General features: G+C 42.0%; 1 protein-coding gene across 1 annotated transcript in view; it reads left to right on the forward strand.

Moving 5' to 3' along the window:
- Window positions 1-16,107, forward strand: part of ryr2a (ryanodine receptor 2a (cardiac)) — a 407,989-nt gene extending 391,882 nt beyond the window's left edge. The window contains 2 exon segments of the mRNA XM_061810997.1: window positions 5,516-5,567; window positions 15,262-16,107. Coding sequence (XP_061666981.1) covers window positions 5,516-5,567; window positions 15,262-15,357 — 148 coding nt within the window. The 3' untranslated portion in view covers window positions 15,358-16,107.
- The last annotated feature ends 1,040 nt before the right edge of the window (window positions 16,108-17,147 follow it).

Here is a 17,147-nt window from a genome sequence, read left to right on the forward strand (position 1 = left end):
CTGACTGTTTCCTGCAGAACAATTCTAATGAGCCAATTATGTGCATGTGCGTTGGCAGATAAGTTGCTTCACTGACAGCTTTTTTGACATTCAAGATATGCGCATACAGTAAACAGCCTCTTGGAACTCACGATACTACTTGGGATCTCATTGCGCAAGCAAACAAGTTGTCGTCTATCCAGCTTGTCGCAAGGAAAACAGGACAAATTGGGAATTTAAGACCAAAACAGTGGAACTAAGGTATTGTATAAGAGGGGACACTGACATAAATATTTCCGATTATTTTATTGCGCAAGACAAGGTACAGTTTGGGAAGCGTCTTCATTCAGTCCAAGGTCGAAACACAGGCAGGCAGTCCAAACAAGCAGCAGTGTCAGAATCAGTAGGCAAAGAGGCAGGGTCATCAACGAGGCAGGGTTTAGGACGCAGAGCATCAAAGGCAAGAACATGGAGTTGCGGGAATGTGACATGAAGTGCAACGATCTGGCAAGGACCAGATCGCACGTGTGGCAATATATACATGGACAGTAATCACAAAAGATATGCAGGTGAACGCATCTGCTCATCGGAGCAGGTGTGTGCTGCATCCGGAAGAGACACACCCATGACAGTATGCACAAACTTGACCCAGATACGTGCAGGCGTGTTCTTCTGCCAGGCGTTGTCTTGCTCCCTATCCATGAGTCTCTTGTCTATCTTTAAAGTGAGAGTGATGTGCGCATCCAGGTCTGTTGGCAAGTCCAGCTGGATCAGCCGGTCCTTTACCGCGGGGGACAGCCCTTGAAAGAATGCATCTAGGAGTGCCCTGTTGTTCCACTGGCTTCCGGCTGCAAGAATGCGTAAGTCAATGGCGTAGTCGGAAACCCGGCACTTGCCTTGCCGCAGCATGATCAAGGAGTTCACCGCTTCGCATTCAGGAAATGCACACACTTGTGCCATGGATTTCACGAAGGACGCCCACGTCCGACACATGTCCGTGTCGTGGCTTCACTCAGTGGTTGCCAATGCTTCCATGCGTCTCATCAGGTGAGAAATAACGAATGCGATCTTGGCTCTGTCAGAGGGAAAGGCCGCTGCCTGTAGCTCGAAGTAGAGTGAAGTGTTTGCTGGTCGTTGAGATATGACATGGAACTGGGAAAATAAAAGAAAGCAGAAAAGACCATTGTGCGTGAAGTCCAATTTGTAAGGGTGCAATGCAAAGCACGTATGGATGTTGTGAAAAATCAGTTCTTTGACAGTTAACAAAAAACATGCCCAGTTAGTCAGCCACTGATAGACATTCTTCTAATCACTGTTTGCTCCACTAGAGAAATGTGCAGCATTGTAGGTAAGAAAAGAGACAACATGACACACAAAAAAAGAAAAATTACAAAATCTTCTCGAAATATTTAAATTAAATAGTTTAAAGCATTCATGGTACCTCTACTAATGAAATTAAACCGACATGCCCAAAACACAATGTCTTAAAGTTGCCATCATAAAGCCCTGATATGAATCCCATCAATAATGTATGGACAGATCTGAAAATGTGTGTGCAAGGAAGCCAACTGACAAACCTGATGCAGTTACACCAGTTCTGTCAGAAGGAATGGGCCAGAATTCCAGGGCACTATCAGAAGCTTTTGGAAGGTTATCCAAAACAGTTGACCAAAGTCAAGCAGTTCGAAGGAAATGCAACTCGATACTATGTAAATGTATGTAACCTTTTGACCTCGATGAAAATATATTATAGAATAAATTCTCTCATTATTCTGGGTTTCAACAAATTAAATAATACTGATTGACCTGAAACATGGCCAGTTTAGTTTGATTTGACTTCAGACAGTGAGACAAAAAATGAAGTGTTTTTGTACAACGCATGTAAACTTCTGGCTTCAACTGTACATTAACACACCAACGCACCAGTAATCTACAGATTGCAGTCACTCACACCAAGTCGTTTTAATCCATAAATTGAACACACATCTTAACTCTTGAATCCCAAATACTTTTAAAGCTTTTTTCATCAGTTTAATAGTTGAAAAGCACTTGGTCTTCCATTTTTAATGTATAAAAGGTCTCATATAAATAAATTTGCTTCAATTTGATAGCATTTAAACAAACAAATCTTAGGTTTGAACCCATTCTTACGAACTACACTTTGTCACCAAACTGATATTCTCATCCCTCACAATTAGGAGTTAACATTTTGCTTTCCACAATTGTGTTCATCATCAGCTCTTAGTTCTGTAAAACAACAAAAAAAAACTAAGTACTGTAATTTATGGTAAATATAAAACATAAATTTACTCAGACGCTTTGTATGTCATTCATGTTGGTTGGACAAAGCCGCACTTGACCAAAAAAAACAACAACAAAATGGTGACTTAAAATGGAATTGACACCCAAATATACATTTTAAAATAGATATTGTTAAGAAAACTACAATATTCACTTCAATGTCTATCCAGAAACAAAAAAATGAACAGAGCATGTTATTAATGCGCAAACTTGTGGAAGTCTCGCTCGGCATCCCAGTGGCGGCCATATTGCCTGCAGCGTCATTTGCAGATGTCACCCTGGGGCAGTCGCCTTTGAAAACACGCTGTGCCACCTGCTATGAGAGATGAACAAGAGAGATTTTCAGATTTTTCTGACGCCCCTTCTGAGACAGAAGCTCTTTTCGAAGAAGGGGCGTCAGAAAAACGCTGTCCAACTGTCTTGTGTTAACCGTCAAGACCTTCAGGTTCTTGGGAATTACAGTCTCAGAGGACCTTAAGTGGGGGACGAACATCAACTCCAACCTCAAAAAAGCCCAGCAAAGGATGTACTTCTTCCAACTTCTGAGAAAGCACGGCCTGTCACAAGTGCTGCTGAGACAGTTATACACAGTGGTCATCCAATTAGTACTGTGCACCTCCATCACAGTCTGGTTTGGGGTCACCACAAAAAAAGACAAACTCAGTCTGCAATGGACAATCAAAAAAGCTGAACAGATTGTCAGGACCACGCCACCCACTATCGAGGACTTGCACGCAACGCAAACTAGGTCCAGAGGGGGCAGGATTCTTTCGGACCCTCCACATCCTGGCCACCAGGTCTTCCAGCTCCTTCCGTCGGGAAAACACTACAGATCAATGAAAGTCAAAGGTAGCAGGCATTCAAACTGTTTTTTCCCTGTGGCAATTAAGTCATTAAATTTTTGATAAGCGAAACTACTATTTTTCTGCCTTGTGTCATGTTAGGACACGCACTCACATCCTGCTGATCCAATCAGTATTGGTAGTAGTTATATCACACACACACACACACACACACACACCACACACACACACACACACACACACACATAACCATGCCGGGCGAAGTAACTATTTCAGGGGTGCCCAGACACCGGTGGTGGGGAGACCTCATTTGTCCTCCCCGCACTCGGCCAAACCACCTCCAAGCCCGAGGCTAACAGCAAAATGACGCAGATCTTATGTTACATTCTGAGAGAAAGATAACATCTTCTGATGTAGACAAAGCTTTTTATTAACGCCGCTGCTTTCGGACAAGTACACTGACAGCACCGATATGACGCAGCTCTTTTGTGACCTTCTGAGAGAAGGTTTACGTCGTCGGATGCGGACGGACCTTTTTTATTAATACTGATGCTTTTGGACAAGTATACGGACACAACAGATATGACATAGATCTTTTGTTACGTACTGAGAGAAGGATAACGTCATCGGACGCAGACTGAGCTTTTTATTAATACTGCTGCTTTCGGATAACTACACGGACACCACACTGCATTCCTGGATCATTCGGTAAAAATAACATTTGTTTGAGTTTGGTGACTGTACGTTATTTTGCTAGTTAGCTCGTGTTACCCGCTACTAACCTGTCTTTGTACTTCTATTTTATTGTTTTGTCTTGTCGTGTGTGTGTGATTAAATTTGTCTTAAACGCAATACAAGTGCTTTGTTATATTTTGCTGGTTTGACCAAGGAAATTTATTCTAAGTTATCACGTAACATATGTTAGAAACATATGTTAGAAATAGAGACAAATTAGAATCCCGCAACTGTTATTTTTTTAATAGCTCTATACACACCTACCTGTCATTTAGAACCCACAAAGCTCTTGTCCTTTGCACCAGTGCAATCCATTTTTCACGACAAACCGGGTCTTTTGGGAAAGGGTGAAGAGTGAATCAAACGTTCCAAGTGTTCAAGCAAAATCCAGCAATACAACGAGCCAGCATTTTGGCTAACACGCAGAAAAAAAACTCATTTCTCACCGGTGAAACAGGTATAAACACACAAACCCGCCAGTGTGGACGTCTGCAAAAAAAACACCACTTCAAACGCATCGGTCCATTCTGGCCATTTTTTTTATTCACAACATACTAAAAATTATGTTTTTTGTGTCAGTGTCCCTTTAACCCTAGAGAACCCATGGGGTCACATATTTAAAAGAGGATTTGGATGTTTTGGGTTCTCTAGGGTTAAGCAAGCACACACAGCTGCAGCGTGGCAATCACAACTTCTACTTTTAAATTTGAGGTTTGGTGTTATTTTGGATTGCACTGTAAATCTGAAATACAGGAAATGAACAAAAGTCACTTTGAACCACAACAATATCAACACAAAAACACATCAGAAGTCGCCATCATGGAGCACCATAGAGACTGACAGCCATTATGGGGCCTTTGAATTAGCCAGAAAGAGCAACTGACCCCTACTCTAAAGAGTGGATACCTTGTTGACAGGCAATATACTGTATGTATTGGGTTTGATGAAGAAAGTATCGCAGTTATCACAATGCCCTAGCAGGGGTGTCAACCTAATTTTTTAAAAGGCCGCATTGTAGTTCTGGTTCTACTCAGGGGGCCCTTATTGCTGCAAACCCATATGAATGTATGATCGCTTCATTTTGTTACATATGAAGAAATTAATAATTAGTTTGAAAATCAGAAGCCAGTAAAAAACTATTTGTTCAACTACAGTATGATTCAATTATTATGATTTTATATATATATATATTCAACATGTATGTGATCAACATGTATGTCATCCTAGAGCGGCTCCAACTTTCGGAGACAAATTCCCCGTGTGTTGTTTCCATACACGGCCAATATAGCTGATTCTGATATTATTGTTATTGTTTTAAAAGAGAGTTTGGTACAAAACAATGCTTGCAATATCTCTATAAAAATCTAGACAATTTTGAATTTTAGTATTTTAGCAAGAAACAAAGTTGATGCACATTCTTGCAGGTCACATAAAATGATGCGGTGGGGCGGATCTGACCCGTAGGCCACCAGTTTGACAACTGTAACTTCTAGTAACAGGTTAACATGGAGTGGACCTCAAAAACCGTTACAGTTTTTCCATGTGGCCCCTTTAAAATTTGAATTGTCCACCAGAGTTACGCCATTTGCCTCATAGTTCTAAGGCACTCTCATAATCCAAGAACGTGGCTGCTAGATCGATGGATGGATGATGATGGATTTCTGTAATGCCATGTGTGATGTCTGTTTTTGTTGCAGATTCTTTGTGATGTATCTTATCAACAAAGATGAAACAGAGCACACAGGCCAGGTAAACCATATTACCATTCATATCATTCTTATCAGTATCAGTATGACATGTTAATATTTTAAACATTTATGGAAATGCATCATTGTGGACGACTGGTAAGGGTGTCTGCTTCAAAGATCTGAGAACCAGGGTTTGAAACCTGCCCCAGCTTGTGTGGGATTTGTATGTTCTCCTCGTGTCTGTGTGGGTTTTCTCCGGGCTCTCCAGATTCCCCCTACATCCCAAAAACATCTATTAATTCAGGATTCCAAATCGCCTGTAGTTGGGAGCGTAAGTGCGAATGGTTTATACGTGCCCTGCGATTGGCTGGTAACCATTTGAGGGTGTGCCCCGCCTCCTGCCTGAAGGGAGCTGGGATTGGCTCGAGCACTCCCATGACCAATGTGGGGATAAGCTGCTCAGATAAAGGCTTTATCAATGGAAACATAGTGGAAGACTGGTAAGTGCCCCTGTCCCACATTTCACAGGTTGGGAATTTGAATCGAAGCTACAGTCTTCCTGTGTGGAGTTTGCCTGTTCTCCCCGTGTTTCTGTGTTTTCTCTCGGTACAGGTTTACATCACTACTTTGCGCTTCACTTCTTGTGGCTTCAGTGCTTCATGTTTCCCCCCACTACTCACCTCCTACAAAAAAGACCCTTGGAAAAATACACTGATATTGGCATCTTGTGGGAAGACGTATTGATACAAGGCACGTGATTGGTCCCTGGTGTGACATTGACCAATGAGAGCATGTATGGATTCATCACATGAGCTGATTGGCTTCACAACATTGAAGCCTCATCGAACAACCTCAGTCCCACTCTCTCCTTTATCCTTCCTTTCCGCCATTTTCTCTGCTGTTGACTGTCTGCATGATAATCTCTCATGTTCATCATGCCACTGAAGCGTTGTGCTCCTGCGAAAACTTCCTCGACCAAGAGGAAGAGGAAGATAGAGATAATCAGCAAAAAGTAAAACTTTCAAAGATGGCAGAAATTACTCTTTTGTGGTGCACCATTATGGCGTGAATGAATCCATAAATACATAAACATACATAAAACTCATAAAACTGTTTTAATAACTTTCGATAAGGAAGCAAAACGTGTGGTGAGTGCGCAAAATATAAGGATTTTTTGAATGGAAGCTACGTTAGCTTTGTGGATAGTGGAATGCAGAAAAACGGCCCGGTACCGATGATGAAGAGGCTGGAGAAAGTGCTGACAGACCGCTAGTAGCTGTCACTCGGAACGGGAGTAGGACCCAAATGCAGGACTCGGACGATGCAAGGTAGTTCGGGGAAAAACGTTTATTATTAAATGGTCGCGGATCGGGCAGGCAGTCAGGTGCAGCAGCAATAGTTGGGACGTCGGGCGTAGAGAGCAGGTCAGTACATGGGAGATCGATCAAGGAAGGAAGAAGTGTCAAAGGAGTCAGGCTTACCGGGTCGGTCGGAGAACAGGCGATACACACGGGTTGACGATCAGGGATACGGGAGTACTCGAACGGGGCATGAAGCTCAACGATCTGGCGGAGAACCAGTCGTCATCGGGGTCCTATATATACAGGGTATAATCAGCCCGCATGAGGCGTAGGTGTGTGCCTTCCAATTAGTGCGGCCACGCGGGCACCCGCACAGCCCGGGCTGAAGCAGCAGGATCATGACAGTAGCAAGGAGGGATTCACCCCCTCAAGAACAAGGCTTTTTGGCAAACAAAGGTTGGTTGTTACGCCCTCAGAAGCGTCCGTCTGTATAAGGAGACTTTCTCCGCTGACAACAATGCGGCTCTTCGTTATGTGGAGGAAGAATTTGCACAAGACATCAGTGACAATATGGTACGAGCTGTTGGGTTTAGCAATTGTGTTGACGGGGTTATGTCCTTGTACGGGGGAATTTTGAAGCAGAACGAAAAAGACAACACCCTGTTTTTCTCCAGTACAAGGTTTTAATCAATAAAGATTTAATTAGACACTTTTACTGTTGAAAATGTTTGTCTCAAATATGCAAAATATAAATGGGTACTATACTGTTGACATATTTTAAACATTTTATTACCCACATACACACACAAACAACTCATCTTAATGGGAAAAAAAACTCAGCTGTGTACACTGCCAGCACCTCCAGCAGAAGATTCTTAGGTTGAGGAATGTAAATTCCATCCATCCATTATCTGAGCCATTTATCCTCATGAGGGTCGCAGGAGTGCTGGAACCTATCCCAGCTGTCATCGTGCAGGAGGCAGGGTACACCCTGAATTGGTTGCCAGCCATTCGCAGAGCACATAGAGACAGACAACAGTTGCACTGACTAACACCTCGGGGCAATCAGGGTCTCAAATTAATGCATGTTTTTGGGATGTGGGAAGACACCAGAGTGCCCGTAGAAAACCCACGCGACACGGGGAAAACATGCAAAGTCCACACAGATGGCAGCGGAGGATTTAAACCCCAGTCCTCAAAGCTGCCAGGCCAACCCGCTACAGAAGGTCCACCGTGCTGGCAAATGTTAACTCCATACTGCAATAAAAATGTCAGTTTTATTGTTTACCAAGACACTTGCACTGTTACGATTCTTGTCTCAAGCATGCAAAGTATAAATACTATACTCCTGACATATTTTATACATTCTGGTACCCTCATACACACGCGTGCGTGCGCACACACACAGAAAACAAATCCCCATCTCAAAGCTAAAAACCTCGGCTCCATCACCAGCACCTCCAGCAGAAAAGCCTCCAAGTTATAAATGGTAACTATACACTAATATAATACAGTAAATGTTTTATGATTTACATTTATATTATAAATATGATGTCTCTGGTGCAGGGTGGATGCAGGTGCTCCCTTGAGATGCTTTTACATCCCCAAAATCCAAACTCTCACCCCTATTATCCTTTAAAACAGCAACCAGGGTGTGGCCTTGCCCATTTCTGAGGCCGGTAACACTTACCAGAGGGAAATTAAATAACCAAGGACAAGCTAAAACTAGTGACAAGCTAACGATAGCAACGAGCTAATGCTATCAAGGCCTACATTGGACCACAAAGAAGATGACTACAACGGGGACCGTGAGGATTTCGAGGACACTGGACAAGTAGACACAAGCTAACGCTAGCGACAAGCTAACGCTAGCGAGGCCTACATTGGACCACAAAGAAGACTACAACGAGGACCGTGAGGATTTAGAGGACGCTGAACAAGTGGACGCAACCCTCAACTTCAACTTGCTCCACTCCTGCCGGAAGAAACACTGCAGGGACATTGTGGTTTGAATCTGCTTTATCTCTCTTTTTCTTCTTTCTTCATATGGGTACGGACCCTTACTTTAACATAGCCTAGGTAGTATGTGAATTGTGAACCTTGTGTGTTGACTTTGTTTATTTGATTGTCTTTATTTCACTATCTGTAGCCCTATGGGGAGCACAGGCTAGTGCAATCTGTAGGCCGGTCCCAAGTCCGAATAAATGCAGAGGGTTGCGTCAGGAAGGGCATCCGGCGTAAAACTGTGCCAAACCCATATGAGCGTTCATCAAACGAATCCCATACCAAATCAGTCGTGGCCCGGGTTAACAATACTCGCCCGCACCACCGTTAACCTGCAGGGCATCGGTGGGAATTCAGCTACAGTGGGTTGAAGACAAAGAAGAGGAGGAAAGGGTCTTAGTCAGCAGAAGAAGAATAAGGCACAGAGCCTACAACTAAATGTAGGAACTTTGAATGTTGGGACTATGACAGGAAAAGGTCAGGAGTTGGTTGACATGATGATTAGGAGAAAGGTTGATATAGTGTGCATCCAAGAGACCAGGTGGAAAGGTAGTAAGGCTAGAAGTTTAAGTGAAATTATTTTACCATGGCGTAGATGGGAAGAGAAATGGAGTAGCGGTCATTTTATAGGAAAAGATAGCTAAGAACGTCTTGAAGGTGAAAAGAGTATCAGATAAGGTGATGAGGCTGACACTTCAAATTGAGGGTGTTATGTATAATGTGATTAGTGGCTATGCCCCACAGGTAGGATGTGACGAAAAGTTGAAAGAGAAATTTTTGAAGGAATGAGATGAAAGTAGTTCTGACCATCCCAGATAAAGAGAGAGTTGTGATTGGTGCAGATTGTAATGGACATCTTGGTGAAGGAAACAGGGGCGATGAAGAAGTGATGGGTAAGTACGGCATCCAGGAAAGGAACTTTGAGGGACAGATGGTGGTGGACTTTGCAAAAAGGATGGAAATGGCAGTAGGGAACACTTTTTTTCCAGAAGAGGCAGGAACATATAGTGACCTACAAGAGTGGAGGTAGAAGTACGCAAGTGGATTATATTCTGTGCAGAAGATGTAATTTGAAGGAGGTTACTGACTATAAATTAAACTCTGGTGGTGGGTAGGAAAATTAAGAAGACAAAGGTAGAGCAGAGAACCAAGTGGTGGAAGTTGAGAAAGGAAGAATGCTGTGCGGCCTTCCTGAAAGAGGTCAGACAGACTCTCGATGGACATCAGGAACTCCTGGAAGACTGGACTACTACAGCCAAGGTGATCCGACAGACAGTAAGGAGAGTACTTGGTGTGTCGTCTGGTAGGAAAGGGGAGAAGGAGACCTGGTGGTGGAACCCCAAAATACAGGAAAGAGATTAGCAAAGAAGTGGGACACTGAGAGGACTGAGGAGAGGCGAAAGGAATACATTAAAATGCGACATAGGGCAAAGGTAGAGATGGCGAAGGCTAAACAAGAGGTAAATGACGATACGTACACCAGGTTGGACACAAAAGAAGGGGAAAAGGATCTCTACAGGTTGGCCAGACTGAGGGATAGAGATGGGAAGGATGTGCAGCAGGTAAGGGTGATTAAGGATAGAGATGGAAATGTGTTGACTGATGCCAGTAGTGTGCTGAGCAAGGGGCAAGTTTGAAAGGCACTACAAAGGATGAAAAATGGAAAGGCAGTTGATGCTGATGAGATACTGGTGGAGGTATGGAAGCAATTTGGAGACGTGGCTGTGGCATTTTTGACCAATTTATTCAATAGAATACTCGCGGGCAAGAAGATGCCTGAAGAATGGAGGAAACGTGCGCTAGTTCACATTTTTAATCACAAAGGTGACTTGCAGAGCTCTTGCCACTATAGAGGAATAAAGTTTATGAGCCTCACAATGAAGTTATGGGAAAGAGTAGTGGAGAGTAGATGCAGGACAGAAGTCAGTATCTGTGAGGAGCAGTATGGTTTCATGCCTAGAAAGTGTACCACAGATGCATTATTTGCTTTGAGGATGCTCAATGAAAAGTACAGAGAAGGTCAGAAAGAGCAACCATGTGTCTTTGTGGATCTAGAGAAAACCTATGACAGAGTATCAAGAGAGGAACTGTGGTACTGCTTGCGGAAGCCTGGTGCGGCTTAGAAATATGTTAGAATAGTCTAGAACATGTACTAGGGTAGCAGAACAGTGGTGAGGTATGCCGCAGGTGTGACAGAAGAATTTAAGGTGGAGGTGGGACTGCATCAGGGATCGGGTCTGAGCACCTTCTTGTTTGCTGTGTTAATGGACAGGCTGACAGTTGAGGTTATACTGGAAACCCATTAGATCATGATGTTCGCAGATGATATTGTGATATGCAGTGAAAGTCGGGAGCATGTGGAGAAACAATGAGAAAGATGGAGGCATGCACTGGAAAGGAGAGGAATGAAGATTAGCCCGAGTATAACAGAATATACATTGTCATCACCCTTCCCCCTTCACTCCTCATTCATGCAATGTGGATGAAGAGGGAAGTGTGAGGCTACAGGGAGAAGAGATAGCAAGGGTGGACAACTTCAATAACTTGGGGTCAACGATGAAGAGCAATGGTGAGTGTGGTAAAGAAGTGAAGAAAGCAGGTTGGAACAGGGTGGCGGAACGTCTCTGGTGTGTATTTTGACAGAAGAGTTTCTGCTAGGATGAAGGGCAAAGTTTATAAAACAGTGGTGAGGCCCGCCATGATGTACGGATTAGAGACGGTGGCACTGAAGAGACAACAGGAAGAACTGGTGGTGGCAGAAATGAAGATGTTGAGGTTCTCGGTCGGAGTGAGCAGGTTGGATAGGATTAGAAATTAGCTAAATGGAGGCACAGCCAAAGTTTGATGTTTTGGAGACAAGGTTCGAGAGAGCAGATTTAGATCGTTTGGACATGTCCAGAGGCGAGAGAGTGAGAATTTTGGTAGATGGGTAAAAGAGTAAATAAAAGAGTAAGAGGAAGACCAAAGAAAAGGTTGATTGATGTTGGGAGTTAGAGAGGAAGATGCACGAGATAGGCATAGATGGAAAAAGATGACACGCGGTGGCGACCCATAACGGGGCAAGCCGAAAGGAAAAGAAGAAGAAGATTTATGTTATAAATTTAGCATTCTGTATATATTATACTTGTAAAGTTTTATAATTAAAAATTAAACTAAACACATCTTTGTCTCAAATGTGCAAAGTACAAATACTGTTTACATATTTTAAACATTCTGGTACCCACATAAACATAGATCCCCCTTCGTGGATTTTCACTTTTCACTGGTGGTTCTGGTCCCAATTAACCATGAAAAACGAGGGATTACTGTACTCAGATTTGGCAACAATAATCTCAACACGACTATCTCGAGGCCAATGATTAGGATGAATTTTAGACCATTCCTCCTTTAAAAAGTGTTGCAGTTCAGTAAGATTCCTGAAATGTCTGGTGTGAGTAGCTCTCAATGTTTGCTATGTCTTTTGGGTGGAAGTCAGAACTTTGTACAGTGGCTGAAACATGTATTTAACATGTCGCCATTTTTCTCTAATATGTTTCCAAAGGTGCTATGGACATCAATGGTTCACCAGATATCGGGGGACAACCAAAGTAATCCATACATACAATAAGTAGAAAAAATAAGGCCAGAAACAAAGTTGTGTAAATGTCAGAAATGATCAGAAATTAAGTTGTTTAGTAATGTGAAACAACACAGGAAGGAAGAATTTAACATTCCAGTTGCTATTTGTTTGATACTTTGTACAACAACCTTAGTTTGCAATGTCTGCAATGTTCAAGATGCCTCCTGTATGGAGAAACTACTCGCATGTATTGCTTGGATGTGATTTTGGGCTATTCCTGTTCATAAGCCATCTTCAAATCTTGAAGGTTCCGTAGGTTTCTCTTCCGCACCTTGATTTTCAGTTCTTTCCAGAGATGTTCGATAATAATTCCATGGAGGCCACATACCTCAGTGGTTAGAGCATTGGTTTGGTAAACCAGGGGTTGTGAGTTCGTATCCCACTGGGGCCTCCACTCCCCGAGAGGGGTTGCGTCAGGAAGCGCATCCGGCATAAAAACTGTGCCAAACAAATATGAGCGTTTCGCTGTGGCGACCCCTAAAAGGACAAGCTGACAGAAACTTACTTTGATAATGATTACATGATGAACTTGCATACAGGACGTGGCGGCGGAGTGCATTAGGCACTGTATTCCTTGTCACATTATATCATCATACCTGATAATTCTGTGCGTTACTTTTTGAAGCTCTCCACAGGTGGTCTTCGGATCTTGTTCAACTGTTCTGAATATTCTTGTACTCCTTGGTGAGCTTAGTTATATGGCCCCAAATATGCTCACTGTGATATTCAGAAGGTGTTATATGCGCCTGTAACCAATGGCATTATGTTTTACAAAAATTTGTTTGCAAGGATGATACAGCTCTCTGCTCTTACCCATCATGAGATGGGTCTTGACAATAAGACCTTTTCATAGGCTATAGATTAGGACTGAACCATCTGATAATCATTTGCACTGACAAGGGGCTAGATTCCTGTTTGATCATAGATAGATTTATGTCAAGGGTTTTCAATGCGTCGACCGGTCGATCGTGAGGCAGTTTTGGTCGATCTGACGGCCTGCCGAAAAAAAAAAAACCACATCAACTATATATATTTTCTTCAACTTTAGCTCACCGCACGTGTAAACGACAGTACAGGAAAACACTGTCAGGGAGTTCCCCTGTATTTTAAGCTCTCACTTAAGAAATCTTAATAAACATGAGTATGGATGCTGCAGTAAAGAAGACAACTTTCATACGGAATGGGAAGCGGCCAACGATGTCATTTTCTAAATGCATGAGCCTCATCTGCCAATGTAGTGAAATGTGGAGTGGCATTTTCGACCTGTTTGTGGAAAATATGACACCGACATTCTGCCAAAAAGCAAGCTAAGAATGAGAAAAGTGAACAAACTAAAATTCCAATTGGCCGCACAGCAGTCACTTTTCACACAAGATAGTTCAACAGCGAAAGTCTCCACTGAAGCACCGCTTCTGGGTTCGTCACATCATCGTTAATAACAAAGTCCTTCCAAGATGGAGAGATGGTAAAAGAGGCGTTGTTTTTGACTCGAGCTTTTAAAAATAAGGCGGAAATATTATATTATATTATTAGCTGACATCTGCAGATTGTGTTTCTCACTGCAGTTGGACGAATCCACTGACGTGAGTGATACAGCTCAGGTGTGCATTTTCATTTGTATGGTGTTTAGTGATCATGAACATGAACTCAGATAGTTACAAAAAATGTTTAAAGTTAATTATGTTCTGTAATATTGGGTCATCCATTTATGCAAGGCACACAAACATACATTTACACATAAAGAATCCTCAATATACTTTAAAATAAATATGTTTTGCATTTTTGTAGTGGGCAGATCTTTGTGACCTGGTCATTCTATTTCATCATTGGTCAATTTCATCATTGGTCATTCTTAAAAAAAACAACAACAACATAAAAACACAATGAGCAACGAAGCAAGCAACCCGCGACAAGGACATGGACTGACAAGAAATGAAAGAAAATGAAGTTAAAGACACAGAGACTGAGGAGACAATGAGAAACAACTGGACAGGACATGACTGGCTGGAGGGAGCTGGTCAACACAAGGGAGAAGGCCAAACACGAATAGGTGGACACAACCAACAAGACGAGCACAGGAGACATAGAACACAGGAAGCAAACAAATCCAACCCAACCAAAACAGAGAACATGACAAATGAACGTTGTGCATGCCTGATCTGCAACTACAGGAAACGTTTGGTGGAGGTCATTACTGCCAAAGTAATGTCAACTCGTTATTAAATCAATGGGGTCCACCTACTTTTTCCTCTCTGTCCTCTGAATGTTCATGTTATGCGCTATAAAAACCATGAAAATGTATTTTTTGTTTGACATTAGTTTTACAGACTGTTTATCCTTCTGATTTAGAAGATGAGACCACTGAATCACCAATTTATGCAGAAATAAAAGACATCTCAAAAAGTAAACATACTTTTTCCTCACACTGTTTCTAATGTGACTAAAGTACTTTAAGCATTGTAATTAATAGATAAATAAAACAAAGATTTTTTAGAATGAAAAGTACTAAAATCTGTCATTTTCAAAATACTGCGAACATCACCCACAAACAGTTCTGTGTGTCACTCACACACTTGAATGAAGAATGTGGCATTCACCTAAGAATACATTCTATACATACTTGTTCATACATTAAAGTGTCTCAAATGTTTATTGCACTTACTGTGATGTTCGACAGTTGTATACTACACAGGATATAATATACTGTACAATTATAGTGTAGCTACATCATTATTAGGAAAATAAAGAACACCTGTCTCATAACAAATTCAAGCAAATTAATTTTGGTCAATCAGACCCAATGTAAATCCCTTCCTTCTCTTGTCTTCAAGGAATCTTATGTATGGAAGATGTACCAGGAACGTTGCTGGGAGTTCTTCCCTGCTGGCGATTGTTTCCGGAAACAGTATGAAGATCAACTCAACTGATCGCTCAATGGTGATCAATCTCTTCTGGTGGTTCCTCAACCCCATCTGCTGGATACTGACTTGAGTAGCTTGTGTTAGCAAACTACCTAACACCCCTCCCCATCACTCTCCTGTCACAAGACACCTAGCAACCACATTGCAAGAATCTTGTCAACATCTTCTCAATCATCAGATCAACCTGCTTTATCTGCGTGAGATTGCAGCACCCTCATTTTGGAATTATTTTGTGTACATGGAAATGATCTGATTATATTCTGTAAAATCAAACTGCTGGCATGTGACAGCTGTCATTGATTCGGATGCGTTCATCATTTCTTCTATTTGACAAAACAGTAACAAGAATTTAAAAAAAGGAAGCAGAGCGTGGACAGAGGAGTGTGACTTCTTGTCTCTACAACACACACTTAATGGTGGAACAGGTAATGCACACTGCAAGACTGAAACTTCCTGAAATATATCTTTTAACCATCTGCTTATGTTACCACAGTCAAAAATCTGATCCTCATTGAAATTTGCTTGCAATTCAGTGGAAAGACTTTGTACGTGAAGCTGAAAAGCTTTCCAATGTTTAACAATTGAGAATATTTTAATGGTTTGAATTAAAGTAGAGCTTCCAAATGTAATCATTGTTTCTACAATCTGTATTTGCTAATATTGTGTGTGTGAAGAACAATATAAAATTGCCTGTGATACGAATTTAATCAAGTTGAGTTAAATAAGAAAAATAGATTAAATGAAAAGTCATTCTGATGCTTGCTTTTAATTTGGTTCTTTTTCAGTATACAGAAATAAATACATAAATAGACAAATGTGAAATTTCAACCATGGATAAACATCATGTAATATTGAATTATTCCAAGGTGGCACTGTGGTGCCTTCCAGTTCTGAGCACCAGGGTTCAAATCCTGGCCCTGCCTGTATGGAATTTGCATGTTCTCTCTATGCCAGTGTGGGCATTCCAGTTTCCTCCTACATCACAGAAACATGCATCCATCTAGCCATCCATTTTCTGAGCCACATATCCTCACGAAGGTCGCGGGACTGCTGGAGCCAATCCCAGCTGTCACCGGGCGGGAGGCAGTTTACAACCTGAACTGGATGCCAGCCAATCGCAGGGCACATGGAGACAGATAACAGTCACATTCACAATCACAACAAGGTGCGATTCCATGTTTTTTGGATGTGGGAGTAAACCGGAGTGCCCTAAGAAAACCCACGCAGGAATGGAGAGAACATGCAATCTCCACACAGTATGTGTCTTGTCATTGACTGGCAACTAGTTCAGCCTTTTGCCCGGAGTCAGCCGAATGGGCTGCAGCACGCCTGCAAACCCTAGTGAGGATAACAAGTAGAGAAGGTGAATGAATGATTATGATCTGGCTTCTCTGGATTTGCTGGGCTGGAAAGCATTTGCCTGACAATGGATTACAGAAATATTCAGAACAAATTTTCTTCATATCTATTTGAACACTAATACAAACCCAATTTCAATGAAATTGGAACCTTGTATTAAACATAAAAACAGAACACATTGATTTGCACATCATGTTCAACCACTAATCAGTTGAGTTAGTTAATACACTACAAAGGCAATATATATATATATTCAGTATTCAAACTGATAATTTATTGTTTTAGCAGATAATCATTAACTGAGAATTTTATAACGGCAATACATTCCAAAAAAGCTGGGGCAGGTGGCAAAAAAGGTGGATATTAAGAGTCGGGTGCAGTGTGAGCTCAGTGGTGTCCGAAGGCAGGGACCTCAATCCGATCCCCAGCTACAGAAG

Source organism: Syngnathoides biaculeatus, chromosome 22 (genome assembly GCF_019802595.1).
Source record: "Syngnathoides biaculeatus isolate LvHL_M chromosome 22, ASM1980259v1, whole genome shotgun sequence".
Taxonomy (NCBI): Eukaryota; Metazoa; Chordata; class Actinopteri; order Syngnathiformes; family Syngnathidae; genus Syngnathoides; species Syngnathoides biaculeatus.